The 15981-nt window shown below is 38.2% G+C and overlaps 1 protein-coding gene across 7 annotated transcripts in view; it reads left to right on the top strand.

Moving 5' to 3' along the window:
• Window positions 1–15284, top strand: part of rabgef1 (RAB guanine nucleotide exchange factor (GEF) 1) — a 45132-nt gene extending 29848 nt beyond the window's left edge. For all 7 annotated transcript variants that reach the window (XM_048556905.2, XM_048556904.2, XM_048556906.2 and 4 more), the window contains 3 exons: window positions 192–283; window positions 8749–9005; window positions 10559–15284. In XM_048556905.2, the coding sequence (XP_048412862.1) occupies window positions 192–283; window positions 8749–9005; window positions 10559–10957 (748 nt within the window). In that variant the 3' untranslated portion in view covers window positions 10958–15284. The remainder of the gene's footprint in view (window positions 1–191; window positions 284–8748; window positions 9006–10558) is intronic.
• Window positions 15285–15981: the final 697 nt, after the last annotated feature.

Genomic DNA, 15981 nt, shown 5'->3' with positions numbered 1-15981 from the left:
TTTGTCCTGACAAGTGCAAGAGGAAAAGCTTTGGGAACATGTCTCTTTTCAGCAATATTCAAAGACTTGAGTGTTTTTGGTAAGTTCACAGTTTGAAAGATATTTTAGCCACTTCTGCCCTCACACATGAGGTTCTGCAATTTTAGATTGACTGACAGTGTTTTATCCCCTTTTTATTTTATGACCTACAGGGCATTGCACTGGGTCACTCTTGAAATGCTATGTGTTCCAGTGAATGAAGAAATCCCTGAAGTTTATGAGTTGGTTGTGAAAGCAATTACAGGTTTGTTCAATTTTGTTCCTAAACCAGTAAGATAAACAATCCATTTTACTAAAATCTCACAAATTGTTTTAGGATCGCTATTACAAAACAAAGCTATACATTTTCCAAGAAGCAAAATATTGCAGGTGCTGGAAATCTGAAGTAAAAATAGAAAATGCTGAAAATTCTCAAGTGTGGAAGCACTTGTAGAGAGCGAAAAATAGTTAATGTTTTAGGTTCTGTATGTCACCAATGCAGAGAGCCACCATCATATGAAATTCAGGCAATTTGATTAACAGTTGAGATTCAAGAGCACAATTATCCATTTTGACTGTTGGTTAACTTATGAGGCTTGAAATTTGAGGGAACCCTGGAACTGGACTTGTGGGACACAACGATGGACAGGAAGAGAAATATTATGGCACATCAAGGGAATAATAGTGAATAAAGTTCAGAGGGGTGATGAAGATTACGAAAATGTGCATACTACAGAATGGGGAATAGTTAGTGGGGTTCACCAGGAGATCAGCATTTGGGAGATGCAAAGTTCTGATAGAAAAGGGGACTGGTGATCAGGAAGTGGACTAAAGTGTGCTTGTGGTGATGTGTGTATTGGGACCTGCATTTCCAGAGAGTCAGGGGATGCAGTTCAGAAGTGTTGTGGGAATAGCCAGCAAAGGTGTAAGTGAAAATACACCTTAGTGTGGGCAAACAATAAGAGATTATTTCCATTGATGGGGAATATGGGAATGGAAAATAATGATTCTAATTGGAAGAAACAAATGGGAAAGGGAAGCTGATTCTTGAATTGAGAGCGATCAGACTATGGCCTAACCATATCAGACAATTACACACTAATACTAAACTGGAAAGAGAATAGGATATTTATTTGAAGGAACATGAAAATATCTTGGAGTAAAGATGGGAGAATGCATTTACAGGAATACTAACAACAGGGTGGGTAGATGCTATTCTTGTACAATGTAGCTTCTATAATCTCTGCTGTGAAACCTTCCACTTATTAAATGCAAACTTGGGGAGTGTTTTATGAACTTTTTTTTTGTTGAGCAGAGTTTAGGTGAATTCATCTTTTGAGATGTCCCAGGTGTTGAGCCACCTCTGATCTCTCTGGTTTAAACAATCCTCTGCACCCTGTTTTTGACATGTGCTATCCAAGTGCAAATCAGCTTTGACTAAGATTTCCAGTTCACATGTGTAATATGTGTTTATTATTTGAGAACTTGGATTTGAAAGTGGAGGAAAAATAAATTTTAGTCACCAGTGTGTGATGGTGACCTTTTTTAAAAAATAATGAAAGTCAGTCATTTTCTGAAGTGAAGTGAAGACAGCTTTATGAGAAAGGAAGTCATGCAAATTAAGTTGCTCGCTCAGCTACCTGGGAAGTTCATCGGTGAAAGTTTACAAAGGTGAATTTTATAGTGCACAAAATAGATGGTTAGGGGTTACCAGAGTTCACAAACTGGGAAGTCATCTTAGCAGAAGGGCAGAAATAACATGCTGTAGAGCTGGATGAACACAACAGGCCAAGCAGCATCAGAGGAGTAGGAAAGCTGATGTTTCGGGTCTAGACCCTTCTTCAGAAATGGGGGAGGGAAGGGGGTTCTGAAATAAATAGGGAGAGGGGGGGAGGTGGATAGAAGATGGATAAAGGAGAAGATAGGTGGAGAGGAGATAGACTGGTCAAAGAGGCGGGGTTGGAGCCAGTGAAGGTGAATGTAGGTGGGGAGTTAGGGAGGGGATAGGTTGGTCCAGGGAGGCAGGATGAGGTTGGTGGGTAGGAGGTGGGGGTGGGGCTTGAGGTGAGAGGAATGGTTAGGCAGGAGGGGACTAGCTGGGCTGGTTTGGGAATGCAGTCGGGGGAGGGAAGATTTGAAGTCCACAATGATACCCTTGGGCTGCAGGGTTTCCAAGCGGAATGTGAGATGCTGTTCCTGCAGCTTTCAGGTGGCGCCATTGTGGCACTGCAGGAGGCCCAGGATGGACATGTTGTCCAAGGAGTGGGAGGGGGAGTTGAAATGGTTCGTGACTGGGAAGTGTAGTTGTTTGTTGCGAACTGAGCGTAGGTGTTCCGTAAAGCGGTCCAAGCCTCTGCATGTTTTCCACGATGTAGAGGACGCCACAACGGTAACAGCGGATACAGTATACCACATTAGCAGATGTGCAGGTGAACATCTGTTTGATGTGGAAGGTCTTCTTAGGGCCTGGAGGTGAGGGGCGAGGTGTAGGGACAGGGGTAGCACTTGCTTTGGTTCTAGGGAAAAGTGTCAGTGGTAGTGGAGGGGAATGTGGTGCGGACAAGGGAGTCACTGAGAGTGGTCTGTCCAGAAAGCAGATAAGGGTGGGGAGGGAAAAATGTCTTTGGTAGTGGTGTTAGCTTGCAGATAGAGGACATATCAGAGGATAATGCATTGAATTCGGAGGTTGGTGGGGTGGTATGTGAGGATATGGGGGGATTCTATTATGGTTGTTATTGCAGGTAGGGGGTGTGAAGGATGAGTTATGGTAAATGCGTGAGACACGGTTGAGGGCGTTCTCGACCACTGAGGGGAGGAAGTTGCGGCCCTTGAAAGACAAGGACATCTGGTATGTCTGGGAGTGGAATGCCTCCTCTCGGGAGCAGATGCAGCGGAGGCGAAGGAATTGGGCATAGGGGATGGCCTTTATGCAGGAAAGCGGGTGAGAGGAATTGTATTCTAGATAGTTGTGGGAGTCAGTAGGTTTAAAATGGATATCGGTGGATGCCAGAGGTGGACACATAGAGGTCCAGGAAGGAGAGAGAGGTATCAGAGATGGTCCAGGTGAACTTAAGTTTGGGGTGCCGCCTTCTCCATTTTGGCCTCTTACAGGATGCAGACTCCCATTAATCAGTAGGGATCTTGGACTGTCTTCTAAGTTGCTTTAAGAGCATCTCTAAAGCATTTCTGGAAGTCTCTTGTTGACCTGAAATTCTGAGTCAAGCAGTTGTTTTGGGAATCTGGTGTCAAGCAGTAATTGACCTGACCTAATCACCAAAGCACCTTTTGACTGATAAATGCCTCGATGCTAGAAATATTGTTTTGGGAGAGGATGCTGATATTAAATTGTGCATCCTGCCAACATTGTTGGTACTTCTCAGTTGACTTGATCTCAACTGTAGATGATCCAAATCTTTGAAGATTGTAAGAGTGTCAGGTCCCTGCTACTGGTATATCATAATTTTAGTCCTGTGTTTGAGGCCAAGTTGGCTAAAAACTGAGCTGACGTTGGAAATAGTGGTGGATTTTGCCATTAATGTCTACATTAATGTAAACACAGGCTCCAGATGTTGAAAATCATTAGTTCTTTCCAGGATATCATCATGGATCAGTGCAATAGGTATTGATGTTGTAGCTGAGGAAGTGAGTTGAAAGTGTTCTGTAGTTTTTGGTGAAAGAGGCAACAAGAGTTCTGACTGCCAAGGTAAGCACATTCACCAGCACCTGCTGTGATCTGAAGCAGAACGATCATCGTTGCAATGATCATAATCTTGGAGTGGAGGCAATGATGGTTGAATTATTTTCTGCTACTCTGTAGACCATCATCACTGTTGTGAGAAACTTGTTGGAGGAAAAGTGCAGTCAAGAAGATGGAGATAAAAATTGACATGATGGCACTGCTTGTTTTGACAATGGTCTTCACTGAGATAGGAAGCACTACAGACCCTTTAGTAGGAATTCCAATTTTGTCATCAGGATGGTGACAATTTGCTGAGGGCAGCCAGTGTTGAGGACTGTTCACAAACCCTCAGGATTGACAAAGTCAAAGGCTTTGTGAGGTTAGTGAAGATCATATCTGTATAGTACCTCTCTGTGACTAAGATCAGGTAGGAGAAGCTCTTCAGCCATTGAAAAAAGCATGTTTTTAAAGGGAGAAGAGACCTTTTTACATCTAAAGTTTCTGGCCCAGATATCAATGGCACACAACAACTTGAATACTAAACAATGGGACATACAATGACATTGGTTGCTTAGAAATCCTAAGAGAAACAGTCTGAATCAGATTGACATCTCTCAGCAGATATTCTGGAGCAATTTTTGAAACAACCGATCAAGCTGCTGTTTGCAGCAACTAGTTGTTTACAGTGTCCTTTTTTATACCGCTTACTATGACTGTACCAAATTAGGTAACACCTGGTGTTGACTCATTTAATCAGTTCTTCATTACTGTCCTGTTCCAAGCCACCCTCAGATATATTTTCTCTGGTCTTCTCAAGATTATACTTGAAGAATCACAGGCAGCTGTCTGGGTGTTATCCCCAAAACCCTTATCTATATATTCGCAGTAACAATAGGGCTCAGTTTCCTCAGCTCCAGCAGTTTTTGAAATTAGTTTTCAGACTTTTGGCAAGAATCTGTGGATCTTCTCAATCTTCCTGTCTGTTCTCATCATGCACTTCTTCAGTCAGGATATCAACTTCTTCAATGCCCATACTATAACAATGAGACAAATCCAGCACAAACAGCTTCACTACTCTAAGTTTACAGTATAAGAAAGAAGTAAAATCGCAGTTGCATGATTCAAAATTATTAATACACAAAGTTTGTGTATGTTTATGTATGTATTGGTTAAGGCAGTTGAACAGAATCCTTGCAATGATGTTTCCTGTGCCAGACAACAGGGAGGCTCTCTTGTGAGTGCTCCAGTTGGATTCACTCCTCTTGGCCATGATTACAATGTCCCTTAGATCTTCTGGAAGTGTTACTGCCTTCAGGCAAGGGATTTTAAGTTGATCAATCATGCCGGGAAAGTATCTCTAACATGTCTCAGGATTTCAGCGGAAATTTTATCTACATCAGCAGACTTGTTTATCAGCTGATAAATGAATTCTTTGACGTTATTCTGAATTGGGATAATACTGAGACTTGGTCATGTGGTGTCTGAGACCGAGTCTAGTCAGTTCAAAAAGAATCTCATACGAGAGTATGAATTAAGAACAGGAGTAGGCCACTAAGCTCCACAAGCCTGATCCACCATTCAGTTCGATCATGGTAGTTCTGATTGTGGCAGAATCTCAACATTCCTGCCTACCCTCTGTATCCTTTGGCACCTTGTTAGTCAACAATCTATTGACCATTGTCTTGGAAACATTCAATAACTCTGCAGTTACTGGTCCCTGGGAAAGAGTGTTCCAGAAGCTCTGGTGAGGATCTCTACAAAATATTCTGTGAGTGGACATTAATTATCTCTCTACCGCAATAAGGCTGCTCCATTCTTGTTTTACAATAAAATGCCTTTAGTACTTAGGCCCTAGCTGGACTTGACAGTAATAAAACACATTATTTTTTCTTTTCATGCTACAGGTTTTGTGTAGTACACTGCCTCAGGCACCAATAGCTTTGCTGTTTTTCTCTTGAACTGTGATGATACTGTCAGTCTCCAGTTGCTTTGCACTTTTACTCAGCTGTACAAAACTCTGGTGTGGCCGCACTTGGATAATTGCGTACAGTTCTGGTCACCGCATTATAAGAAGGATGTGGAAGCTTTGGAAAGGGTGCAGAGGAGATTTACTAGGATGTTGCCTGGTATGGAGGGAAGGTCTTACGAGGAAAGGCTGAGGGACTTGAGGCTGTTTTCATTAGAGAGAAGAAGGTTGAGAGGTGACTTAATTGAGACATATAAAATAATCAGAGGGTTAGATAGGGTGGATAGGAAAAGCCTTTTTCCTAGGATGGTGACGGCGAGCACGAGGGGGCATAGCTTTAAATTGAGGGGTGAAAGATATAGGACAGATGTCAGAGGTGGTTTCTTTACTCCAGAGAGTAGTAAGGGAATGGAATGCTTTGCCTGCAACGGTAGTAGAGTCACCAACTTTGGGCACATTTAAGTCGTCATTGGATGAGCATATGGACGTACATGGAATAGTGTAGGTTAGATGGGCTTGAGATCGGTACGACAGGTCGGCACAACATCCAGGGCCGAAGGGCCTGTACTGTGCTGTAATGTTCTGAGTTCCTTTTATTTTGTGGAAATTTTTGGTCGCCAGTCTCATGTATATTTTAGTAGAGAAGCCAAGAACCTCTTTACCAGTGCTGATGCAGATTTAAGTGATTGTTTCATAAGTTTATGAAATAATGATAAATGTTACGCATTTATTAAATCAAAAAGCAAAGCATGACTTTAGCTTTGCATAAATCAGGTCAAGATTTGAAGAGATGCTATGTTTAGGAAAGCCTTGGATCTTTGTCTCTTAAAGCTGGAAAAAATATTTTTTCTTGTACTTTTATTTATGTAAACGATTACACGAAAGGTAGCAAACAGTGCACAATTACACCATGACAGAAACAGAGCAGAGTTGGCGATATCAGCAAAATGTGTGAACTCTGAGACAAAGCATTGAAATACATGTAGATGGTCATGTATGAATGAATTAATTAGTGATTATAAGCCAATAAATTAGAATAAAAATGTTTTTAACCTAAAAGTAGGAAACAAGGCCTGAATCAAAGGCATATAAACAAAGACCTTATTAGACCCATGGTATGCATCCTGAGAAATAACAGTCCATTAACTGGATGCAGCAGTCAGAACCCTGCAAACCAATGGTTAACTGAAATGACTCCATTCTACAACTTTATTAATATATCTGCTGGGATTTTTTTCAACTAGCGTGTTCACGTGGTCCATAGTTAGTCAGGAGTGGTTCTGCCATCCAGACTTAACCTGACATTTGTACTGATTCTGGTTTGGCTTTAGAGTGGACCACGGGCAGCAACTCCTGTTGCCAATTGGCTGAAAAGAATACTTGAGACCTTCAATATTGAGCCTCTTACTACTTTGTTTTGGGGCCAGATTGATGGAGCTGGTATATAAAATTAGATCATCATCAGTCTCCTGCAGCTGTCAGAAATACCCACAAATTGAGGTAGAATAATACACCCATTCATATAAGTATAGAGCGGAGTCAACTCATATGATGATTCAAAGAACATGCAGACTTTGATATCATTCCTTGTTTGACATGTTGTGGGTAAATCATCATAAGCTAGCTTTTAAATTGGCCACTTAAGAAATCTCACTAGACAATCAAGGGCTGAAACTATGATTTAAACTTTATCACATGTATCAACCAAAAAAAACCTCTCAATTAAGCAACTGAAGCCTCACAGCCCAATTTGGCTGTTACCCAATTTGTCTAGCTCTGGAAGTGTCCAGGGTTTCTCCTCCAGCAGTATTCTTCTTCGAAGTTCCGGGAAAGGGGAAGTCCTGATGTTCGATTCCTTTATGCAGATTTTTCTCCTTCATGTCAATGTGTATTATTCTTGATGATTTTTAAAAAGTTCTTTTTCAACTAAAATTACTGCAAATCTGCTACAAAGTAGCTTCATTGTTTCTTGTTATATTTGGCCTTAACTGTCTTTTTGAAGACAACTTTCTTGCAGTTACCTAATTAAACTCTGCAGGGCAATCCTTGTCGTTTGTGGCAATAAGGCATTTAATTATCAAGCAAGCATCAAAGCAGTTTTGTTTAGGTAGTTTCAACTCCGTGTTTTCCCAGACATGGCTAATTGCTTTCAATTCCTGTATAAGTTTATCCTTGTCTTTTAATAGTTTATTCCAGACAGAATTACTGCTGCTGCTTTCCATGTGTAACAGTTTATTTTTTGTCGATTGATCCATGAACAGTTATTAAAGTTTTGATGTTTATAATATTACAGACAGGAAGACCTTTATATTGCAGTCGCAGAGGAAAAGGTTTATGCTTATTGTTTTTGTTAAAGAAGGAAAGACACGTATTTGTATAGCTGATTTCACAGCCACTAGAAATCTTAAGACTCTTTACAGCCAATGAAGTACTTTTGAAGTAGTAGTCATTGTAGTAATTAGATTATATTAGATTCCCTACAGTGTGGAAACAGGCCCTTCTGCCTAACAAGTCCACGCAGGAAATGTGACAGCCAAACTGGGAGTAGCAAATTCCTGTGATGTTGGTTTGACGTGAGAATATTATTTAGGAAACTGGGGAACACTATGTCGCTCTTCAAATTGGTGTCAAATATGAAATGTTTTCGCTCACCTGAGGGGCGTAGGGGCCCTCAGTTTAACATCCCAACTAAAAATGGCATCTATGACTATACAACATTCTCCACGGTACATTAGTGGTTTGGAATTGAGTATTGCACTCAGTTCGTAGAGCAGAGCTTGAATCTAGAAGCTTGTGGCTTCGGTATGAACATTACCAGCTGAGCTGCGACAAACATTGGAACCACCAGGATAGAAATTAATCATGGACATTGACGCAAAAGGTAGTGTTTGATCCTTTGTAGTCAATGGAATTATCAGACATTGTGTATAAAGCGCAGCTGATCCAATATCATCTAATCAAATTTTGATGATACATTCAAAGTCTGTATTGAATTTCATTTTTTTAAGGAACGAAAAGAAACTGAAAAGGTGAATTCATAATGGTAAAACTAATAACGTAATGAATTTCATGACTTTCTTTATAGCTATTATTGAAATGGATTCAAGACGTGTTCCACGTGAAAAATTGACCTGCATCACACAATGCAGCAAGCAAATATTCAATGCTATAAAGATCACAAAGAATGAGCCTGCTTCTGCTGATGACTTCTTACCCACACTTATCTACATTGTTTTGAAGGCTAATCCACCTCGCTTACAGTCAAACATCCAGTATATTACTCGATTCTGCAATCCAAGCAGACTGATGACTGGAGAAGATGGATATTATTTCACAAATTTAGTAAGTGTTCTACCGAGAATTATGCTTGGAATCCTCTTAAAATGAACAACAACGCTGCCAGACCTGCCGAGCTATTCTAGCAATTTTGTTTTTGTTCCTGATTTACAATATCTGCAGTTCTTTCGGTTTTTATTTAACAATGTTAACCATTTGATAAAGACAAATCTGCAGTACTTGGTTGATACAACTGATGCACGTAAATTGTTTTCAAGAAATTATTGTTGCATTTTGGTAAAACAAACAAGGACAAGACTTACCCAAGGGACAAATTTTAATTGTATATTATTGTAGAACAGAGACCTAGGGGTTCAGGTACACAATTCTTTGAAACTTGTGTCACATTCAGACAAAATGGTTAAGAGGGCGTTTAGCACATTGCCTTCATTGCTCAGACATTTGAGTATAGGAGTTGGGGCATTATGTTGAGCTAGGACAGGACATTGAGGCCTGTTCTGGAGTACTGTGGGCAGTTCCTGTTGCCCTGTTATAAGAAGAATATCATTAAGCTGGATAGGATTTAGAAAACATTTGCAAGGAATGGAGAGTTTAAGTTGTAAGGAGAGGCTAGATACACGGGGACATTTTGACTCTTTGTAGGAGATTGAGGGGTGACCTTAGATATTTATAAAATCATGGACGATGTAGATGAGGTGAATGGCAGGTGTCCTTTCCCTGCAGTGGAGGTTTTCAAGACTATGGGACATATTTTTCAGATGAGAGGAGAAAGATTTATAAAAAGAAATGAGGGACAGCCTTTTTACACAGTGGACCGTGTGTGGAATGAACTTCCAGAGGAAGTGGTTGATGTGGCTATGGTTACAACATTTAAGAAACATTCGACTAAATACTCGAATGAGAAATGTTTGGGGACATATGGGTCAAGCGCAGGCAGGTGGCACTAGTTTAGTTTGGGATTATGGTTGGCGTGGACGAGTTGGCTTGAAGGGTCTGTTTCTGTGTTATATGATTGTATGACTCTGAGTGACCTGGGATCCTAATGCAATACTGGATACCCGTTGGGCTTATATTGACTACAGACCAATATATGTTAATTTTCAAGAGATTTTGGGAAAGGGGAGATCAGACCCAATGCCCACCTAATTTTTGGCATTAATGATCTGTGATGGTTTGCACTAATTTCTCCAATAATGGGGGGAAATATATGATCTAGTCCTCAGTCCCTTCCAGTGAAATTTTAAAACATCAAAAGGATATAAGATCAGAATGGGTAAAAATCTTCAAAGCTAATCTTTAAAACAATTTAGAAACAAATCACCCTGTTCAATGCTTGTATACATACCTGTGGTTAAGAATACCTTTGAGATGGTAGCTTGATAAATTGTAGGTTTGAGCTTTATGTCTGGATTTTGATACTATATTAATCATGCTTTACTTACCAAAGTATCATTTAAAAGGTTCTCACCTGAGATTTGATGAATCAGTGACTGTATAGTGCTGTTAAAAATCTTTAATATTATTTCAGTTTTTTGAAAGTCGTGTTCAAACTGTATTTGTAATGGTTTTTAAATGTATGGCATTTAATTTGTTTGTAGTGTTGTGCTGTTGCCTTCATTGAGAAATTGGATGCCCAATCTTTGAACCTGACTCAGGAAGATTTTGATCGCTATATGTCTGGCCAAGCATCACCTAAGAAGCAGGACTCTGAGGAATGGTCTCCTGACACGTGTCCAGGACTGAAGCAGATGTACAAAAACCTAAATCTTATTTCACAACTGAATGAGAGACAGCAAAAACTTTTGTCAGATGCCAAGCAGCTTGAAAAAGATCTAATTGACTGGAGTGAAGGTGTGACAAGAGACGTTGAAGATATTATTGAGAAATATCCACTTGAAATCAAACCTAGAGGCCAGCCAGTGGCTGCAATTGATTCTGACAATGTAGAAAATGACAAGCTTCCACCACCAATCCAGCCACAAGTATTCATTAGTTGAAAGAATCTTAAATGAATGTTTAACTTGAGCTAACACTCATTTGACATTCAAACTGTTCACTGCTAACCATGGCTCTGGAGCATACATTACATGAGTACAGCTATGTGCAAACTAATGATTTTGTGAAATGTTTGAAGTAATATTTGCAGTTCATTTGTAAAATATAGATTTGTTGGGGATTTATAACAAAGGCTACTTCTAAAGTTAATGTCTGAACCCTGACTTTTTTTTTAACAGATCAAAATTGTAATGTTATGGTTAGTACCTTTTTTAATGCGAAGTAAAAGCCAAGAAATGAAGGAATCCTTCAGCACATTAGGCAGTATGCACAGAATCTTCAGTCAAATCTAGCCTGATTAGCTGAATGTGTTCAGTGTTTGCCTTTTATTGTCTTAAATTCCTCACATCTAGAGTATTTTGTTTTTGTTTTCTTTCTTTAATCTGGCATACAAATTTCAAGGTGTGTTTTATATTCACTAAATTCTCTGCAACACTTATTTTTCTTGATGCATCATTGAGGACAGTGCATATTCAGGGATTCTATTTAAAGTTACTGAGTAAATTTAAATTTTGCCTAATGCGTGCAATTCTGGGATTAACTCCATGATTCAGTTTTTTTGAAAAAATTAGTAACCATTGTTGATATTTCTTTGATAATCTTAACTTGAGTGCAATGTTTCATTGTAATTAGGCTCATGGTGTAACTCATTGGTAATTTGGCAGATAGTATAGAGGGTTCCATCCTTTAAAGCAAAAGGATAAGTCATTACATTTTTCATTTCATCTCATGTTATATTATGCAAAAAGAAACAAAGGCCATTTCACATTTTATTATATTTGCCAACTCCTTTGTTCCTTATTTTTGGTTTGAAACCAAGTCAGCAATAAATATGATTTAGTTGGAGGTTTTCCTTGTATGGGCCAGCTGTGTGAGTATTACAAAGTGCTTGAGGCATTATTCATTTTGTGGTCCGTTTGCAATAATTTAATCTGAATGTGGTCGATGGATGTTAAAATTCAAGCAGAGGTCTGACATTAACTTGATAAAAGTAACTCTTGTTTCTGTACAAAAGTTTGGTTGGGTTGTCTATCAATATTTTTAGTTGCTACATTTTCCAACTGGCATATTCCCATTTAACACTGGTTGCTGACTTAAATCATCTGACAGTCATTTATTTTTTTTTTAGTCTCTAGAACAATTTACGTACATAAAAACATATTCTAACAAAATATCAATAGAAACAGTACTTACTTATTTAAACTTTGGCATTGTAGAGTTTTATGTTCAACGATTGAAATATAATAGGCAGTTTTGCACAACTTCACATTAAAGCTCCATAACTCCAGTTAAATTTTTTTTCAAATTTCAATATAATAAATTAGATTGCTTCTCCTATAGGTAAGCCTACATTAAACAAACTGGAGGGTTCCATGAATAAATCTTCATATTTCATTACAATTCTTTGGGAGGTCCTATTGTTGTAAACGGTGCTGTCAAGAAGCAGCTTTTTTTTTCTACTTTTTTGTTCTGGCTTATGTTAGCTGATTTCAACTGACAATTTTTGACACATTTCAGCATCCTGGCATGGACAGTATTTCCATTCCTGATTCACGCCCATTGGTCCTGCTAGAATGTGTGCTCTGATTCTGTTGAGGATAAGGTCAGCTTTGTAGTGATGTACCTGCTGTCAACTAGTGTACTGATTCTGGAGAGCTGCTATAAAAATTGACCACTTTGAGGTGCTTGAGAGTTGAACTTTAGCATTACTGATGCAAATGTATATTCCAGTACTCCACGTAGCTTTCATGTACAGAATATCTATAAATTCTATTGAAACTTCTGACTGATCTTTTTCAGTCAGCTTCAAGGAGAAAATACTGAAATTACCAAAGGACAATTGCCCTCTTTTATTTTCAGGATAAACCGTTTGTACAGAATTTAACTTTTGGAAAATGATACATTGTCATTTATGTTTGATGTTTTTGTGTATATTTGTAAAAACAAGGTAGTGAGCAGTGTGGTATGAAATCTCAGTAAATAACCTTGCCACAATATGGTAGTGAGTAAACAAAATACCTTTTTTGAAACAAATCCATTATTCACATCAAGTGGAAAAATTCTCATTGATGTTTCAGGAAACTGGAACTACGATGAAACCAACTGTCATTTGTGGGTCACAAATTTCGTCATAGTTCAGGATAAATACATACACACTCCTTATTTGTTACAACTTGAGAAATTTTAACTTGATCACAGTACATAAAATTTCACGTAATAGCTAATAATTCAGTAATCAGTGAAGTGCAGTTGACGTTTTCAAAAAATTAAGTTGTCCTGGTACTGTATCATTGTTTCTTTTAATGATCTCTACATAGAATAACTGCACTTTATGCAAAGCTTGATGACTTCTGTGATTGTTTAAACTTTATTATTTTGTGCTCTTGAGATTAGTTCACATGTAGATAAAGATAGTACTCTTTATTTATGGGTTTGTGTTTCATTTCTGCATGTGAACTTCTTGGAGTGTGTAAATCCCACTTCCTGAATGGACGGAAAATGATCGTATTTGCTTTTGGGACAGACAGCTTGGGATTAAACTATTTTTACTGGAGAAGCTGTCTTTATTGGTGCAATTTTTTTCCTAGTCCTTTTATTATTTTCTTCACCTGATGAACTCTGCAATCAATCTGCATGTAAGAAATATTCAGTCCATTGGTAAATCACTTTGGAAAGCCAAAGTGATTCAAAGTTATGAATAAAGTTATTACAAGGATTGTTCCAGTTTTACGTCATTGAGTCTCCCAAATTAAGTGACACTGCTGAGAGTTTAATTCACTTTCAATGTGCATAATTTGCATTAAAAAAGCACGGAGAAAGCTAAAAGATTAAATTTCTATGATGGGAGGTGCTGGTGTTGGATTGGGGTGGACAAGGTCAGAAATCACACGACACCAGGTTATAGTCCAACAGGTTTATTTGAAATCACAAGCTTTCACAGCGTTGCCCCTTTGTCAGGTGAAGTGAGCCCTCACTTCACCTGATGAAGGGGCTATGCTCTGAAAACTTGTGATTTCAAATGAACCCTTTGGACTATAACCTGGGGTTGTGATAAAATTCTTAAACTAACATACATGAAATTAAATGTAAAATCCTTACAAAAGTTACCAATTTTTAAGTGAATATTTAGCTTTGGTAATCCCCTTTGTCCTATTTTCCAGTGACCATTTGTAATTCTGATCATTACACCACTTGTTAATTTGAGAGATGTAGAGTAAGTTGTAAAACTAACTTTTCTTGATTTCTTGGGCGGCATAGCCCTTGGTGTTTTTATTGTTTTGCAGCTTCTCTGTAAGCTCTTCAATACTACTCCAAGATTCAAAGTCAGGGTGAGTAAATCAGGCATGCACATCTTAAAACAAACTTTTGGGGAAATTGGTGGGAAGAATAACCAGTAATGAAGTGAACAACAGGACCACTGAAAAAGTAAAATTGAAAATACTTGTAATTCATTTTGGCTCGCGTAGCACCAAATTAAGTGATAATGAGGGAGTGTTCTTTGCTGTTCTGCCATATACACATACTAGTTTAAGTGCCAGCGAATTAAACAATGGTTTGAATTGTTTAAACTTAATAGCAGGTCTTTGATTTGGTGAGATTGATTTGATTTGCAATTTCCATTGTGGCACAAGTGGGGTTTGAGCACCACATGTTTTGAGCAGGAAAGTAGTTGATGATATGAACGTGATAAAACCTCTAAATGGGCTGAATTTTAGTTCACTGTTCACAATTTAACACTACAACCTTATCCAAACATTAATATGTGAAAATGGCTATTAACAACTTTTAGCTTACTATCTATCTATTTGAAATTCAAAAGTGGAGCAACTCCTTGTTATCTCAAAATTGAAATCTAAACAACTGGTAAATTGGTGCAAGTTGAAGTTTGACTTCACTTCCTGCTAAATGTTTTTCTGTAGCTAAAATCAGTGTTGTTTTTAAAAATGTCATCTAAGTTGAAATGCCTGTTTTCATGCCATAATTTAACATCTTGTACAGTATTATTACTGTAATCTGTATGACTCCAGGTTGCACACATTATGTGTCTTATGTGATTTTTAAATGATTAAGCAATTCTTAGTGAATAAATTGCAGTTTGTAGCAATTAGACTTCACCTATTTCAATATTTAAAGTGTATAATAACTTCAGTTTAATGTCAATATGTGAAGATAGTTTGGAATTTTGGAACCAAGTGTAATATTTGAAATCTTTGAAGTATATGGTTCATCGTTGCCATGATATTAAATGGTGTTTGAGAATTCAAATAACGTTTTTTTTTGAAAGTCAAGTTTTGATTAGGGATAGTAATTTTCATCAGAATTTCTGTTTGTGAACCAAGAGAATGAAGAGCAAGAATAGGCCATTTCATCAAATCCTAGCTGATCTTAGTTTGGCCTCCACTCTCCTGTATACCTGCTGCTATATCCTTAACTTCCATATCAAATCGAGAATGTAATTAATTCAGCCTTACAATAAATATTCCTGCCTCCACTGCTGTCTGAGGAAGAGACTTAACAACTGCTTTGGAGAAATACGTTTCATCTCTGTCTTAAGTGAGTGACCCTTTGCTTTTAAACTTCATCCCCTAGTTCTAATCACTTAAGGAACTTGTACAATTTGTTACGATCATTATTCAAACATCAAAACTCAGTAGATTCTGATCAAACCAGACCAACCTTTCCTCATGAGACAACTCCTCCATTCCACAAATCAGTGGAGAGAACCTTCTCTGTACTAAAAATGAAATCATATTGTCTCTTCAGATTGGAGACCAAACTTATTTGGAGTACTGTATAAACTATATGTTCTTATAAATGCCCAGGGCAACTGTAGCAAAACTTCCCTACTTTTATATTTTATTCTCCTAACAATAAATGTCAACATTTCATTTTCTGGGTCTGCATGCCAACTTTATTCATAAGCCAGAGCATCCAAATACCTGTACTATGGAATTCTGCAGTCTCT

Source organism: Stegostoma tigrinum, chromosome 27 (assembly GCF_030684315.1).
Source record: "Stegostoma tigrinum isolate sSteTig4 chromosome 27, sSteTig4.hap1, whole genome shotgun sequence".
NCBI classification, from domain to species: Eukaryota; Metazoa; Chordata; class Chondrichthyes; order Orectolobiformes; family Stegostomatidae; genus Stegostoma; species Stegostoma tigrinum.
The sequence above is the reverse complement of the archived record's forward strand: the minus strand, read 5'-3'. Positions and strand labels throughout refer to the sequence as shown.